The 3,212-nt window shown below is 51.6% G+C and overlaps 1 protein-coding gene across 1 annotated transcript in view; it reads left to right on the top strand.

The window, feature by feature from the left end:
- Positions 1 to 2,613, top strand: part of LOC107112048 (phospholipase A2 inhibitor and Ly6/PLAUR domain-containing protein-like) — a gene marked incomplete at its 3' end in the record, with an annotated part of 13,664 nt that extends 11,051 nt beyond the window's left edge. Inside the window, exon 7 of the mRNA XM_015413112.1 lies at positions 2,504 to 2,613. Within this exon, the coding sequence (XP_015268598.1) occupies positions 2,504 to 2,613 (110 nt within the window). The remainder of the gene's footprint in view (positions 1 to 2,503) is intronic.
- Positions 2,614 to 3,212: the final 599 nt, after the last annotated feature.

The raw sequence follows: 3,212 nt of genomic DNA, 5'->3' as shown, positions 1-3,212 counted from the left end.
GGCCGGGACCGTTGGGGGCGGGGTGTGTGGTCTTATGACACACTTCCGGTGATGTCAGGGGGTGTGGCCTTATGACACACTTCCGGTGATGTCAGAGGGTGTGGCATATGCTAATGAGTTACGCTAATGAGTTCCCCTAGCTCTTTTTCTACGAAACGACCCCTGCTGAGATCTACTTGCTCTGGGCCACATGGTGAACTTCAGCAGGGGAGGTCAGCTTGTTCACTGGATGCCCACCACCTCAGCCAAAGGCCTGGCAGAACAGCTCCATTTTACAGTCCCTGTGGAATGGCAATAGGTCCCGCAGGGCCCTGATCTCACATGGGAGCATGTTCCACCAGGGCGGGGCCAGGGAAGAAAAAGCCCTGGCCCTGGTGGAGTCTAAGTGGATGTCCTTTGAGCCAGGGACAACCAAGAGATCTTGGTCGGCAGAGTGCAAGGCTCTCTGGGGCACATATGGGGAAATGCAGTCCCTCAGGTATGTCGGTCCCAGGCTGACTTGGAAGGGAAGTTCGGAATCCTGACCCTCCCAGTGGGCAATTCCTCACAAAGGCCAGGGGGTGGCAGTGGCTACCCGAGAGAGAAAGAAAAGCCTCTCTAGGTGTTGGGGGAAACCTTGGAGGGCCGGGTGGAACAGGGCCCCCAGGCCAGAGTGGGTCCATTCCACCACAGGGAATAATAGGAATACTCCGTCTAGCTGCCTTGTATTGAGCAACAGACTTGGGATTGATCCGTTATTCTCTCTGCAGCCACTTTTGAAGGCCGAGCAAGAAACAGAAACCACAAAAGAGACATTCTTGAAACTTAAATCCACGTTCTGGCCAAGGTGGACCTCTTATTCCATATGCAGATCTGTCGGAACCAATGACCTTTCCTCCACCATTTGGGGAAACACCAGGCCTGGTCCGTCCTCTCTCCCCTTTTGTGGCAGTCCAAAGTCCAAGGAGAAAACAGGCAGACCTGCACAGTCAAATATTTACACCTCTAAGGGGAAATGATATTAGCAAGTTCCTTCTGTAAGGGGGGGATTCAAGAGAAGTCTGTGAGACCCTGCAATGGAAACAGACAACTGAGGGCTTGGGGTTCCCATCTTGCTCTTAAGAGCACCCACTCTATCTCCCAGGAAAGACCCCTAACCACCAAGGATGATCCTGCTGAGGAAGGCAATGGCAAACCTCCTCTGCTCCTCACTTGCCTTGAAAGCTCCTTATTGGGGTCACCAGAACTCGGTTTCAGCTTGACAGAACTTCACACACATCCACAGACCCACTAAGGCAAGCGACCTCCCTGTCTTGTGTTCCAGCTTCACAATGTTAGGCCTGGCCAAGGGCTCCTTACCTCCATCCTCCCCAGTGAGAACAGCAATAAAGACTTTAGCTGGATCGCTCTCTTATGCACCCCAGGTGCTGAGTCCTCTTTGTCTGCATCTTGGCTTATGTGAAGTCCCCGCAACTGATGGGCATAAGGTGAGGAACCTGCTGAAGCTGTTGCCCAGTGGTAGGGTTGTCAGGTCTACATTGGAAAATACCTGGAGACTTTGGGGGTGGATCCGGGAAAGGGCGGGGTTTGGGGAGGGGAGGGGCCTCGGCATGGCACAATGCCATAGAGTCCCCCCTCCAAAGCAGCCGTTTTCTCCAGGGGAGCCTCTCTCTGTCAGCTGGAGATCAGTTGTGAAAGTGGGAGGTCTCCAGGCCCCACCTGGAGGCTGGCAACCGTATCAATTGGTATGCAGATTTTTCCTGTGTCAGTACTTGCCTCAGCGGTCATGAGGCACCTGAGCCAAGTAATTCATGGTGAGGTGATAAATACAAAGGGGGAAATAGGGGCGGGGGAACGAAGAGCGATCAACGAAGCCGTGTCAAGTTGTCTGCTTAGTGTTTCCTTCAGATCGGAAGCGGAGGAAGGAAAAGGTGTAGAGGGAGATGAGCCTCCTGATGTGGATGTGGAAAAACCGCGAGGAAACAGATGGGTGCAGAATCAGCCCCAGTCGCAAAGTGGATTGAAAGTAGTGTGTGTGAAGGCGCCTCTTGTAAGGGGAGGAAAGAGAGTCTCTTTCTCTTTGCCTGCCTCTTTTCTTCCTTTGCAGTGGCAAAAGTTCCTGTCCCATTTTGAGTAAGACCAATGTCAGGAAAGGAAAGGGTAAAACTCCCTCTTGCTTCTCCTCTTCTCAGAAACCACCTGCAGCTGCTGGGCAACATTGGGGAGGGGGAGAGGGCAGGTAGCCAAGAAGGGGGGCGGGGCGGTCAACAATGGCAGAACCACAAGCATTCCACCTTTCATCTTATCACCTTCACTTCTGAGCATTAATGGACTAAAAAAAAAAGTCCAGGAGAGCCGTTGTTCCCTGCAATGGATTCTCTTATCAAAGGCGGCACTTCTATTCCATATAGAAATCCAAAAGAAAGAAATATCCATTTTCCCTTGTTACCTGGGGGATTCCCCTGATCTTGATTGAAAGACAGCCCCCTCCCTGAACCCACATTTGTGCTCCTTTCTTCTCTAGCCAGTATTTTTCCACGGCTGGTTGCATAGGTGTATATAAGAGACCAGACTCAAGCGGTCTCTACCTTCATCCAGTCCATCGAGAACCCGACATTCCCAGAGGTAGAACAGGTAAGAGAGGAATGCTTAGATAGGAATATCTAAGGTCTTCTCCCTTGCATTTGTGACTCGATGGTGGGGCTGTTAGTGTGTGGGGGTGGCGGGCAGTGTTCCCTCTAAGCTGAGTTAGTGTGAGCCAGCTCACAGTTTTTGAGCCTTCAGCTCACACATTTATGTCACAGCTCAGGAAGCATGGCTCCAGAGCAAACTAATTCATGCAGTAGCCAAATCACTCGCTCACAACTTTAATGCCAGTAGCTCACAAAGTCAAGTTTTTGGTCACAAGACTCTATAGCTTAGAGGGATCATTGGCAGCGGGTACCCTAAGCTTCTGACTTTTTGCTGCATTTACACTGCAATCCCGGGAGGGAGGTGGCATGGTATGCATCGCCCGATCTCATCAGATCTTGGAAGCTACCTGAAAGGGAGACCACAGAGGGAAGCAATGGCAAAACGTCTCTGCTTCTCACTTGCATTGAAAGCCCCTTGCTGGAGTCGCCATAAGTAGGCGGCAACTAGATGGCACTTTACACACACATGCACGCACGCACACGCACACAGAGTGCAATCCTAGGTACGTTTCTCCACTCTAAACTCTCCAACCTTTGTTC

The sequence above is a fragment of the Gekko japonicus genome, unplaced genomic scaffold (genome assembly GCF_001447785.1).
Source record: "Gekko japonicus isolate JY-2015 unplaced genomic scaffold, Gekko_japonicus_V1.1 scaffold4073, whole genome shotgun sequence".
Classification (NCBI taxonomy): Eukaryota; Metazoa; Chordata; class Lepidosauria; order Squamata; family Gekkonidae; genus Gekko; species Gekko japonicus.
The sequence above is the reverse complement of the archived record's forward strand: the minus strand, read 5'-3'. Positions and strand labels throughout refer to the sequence as shown.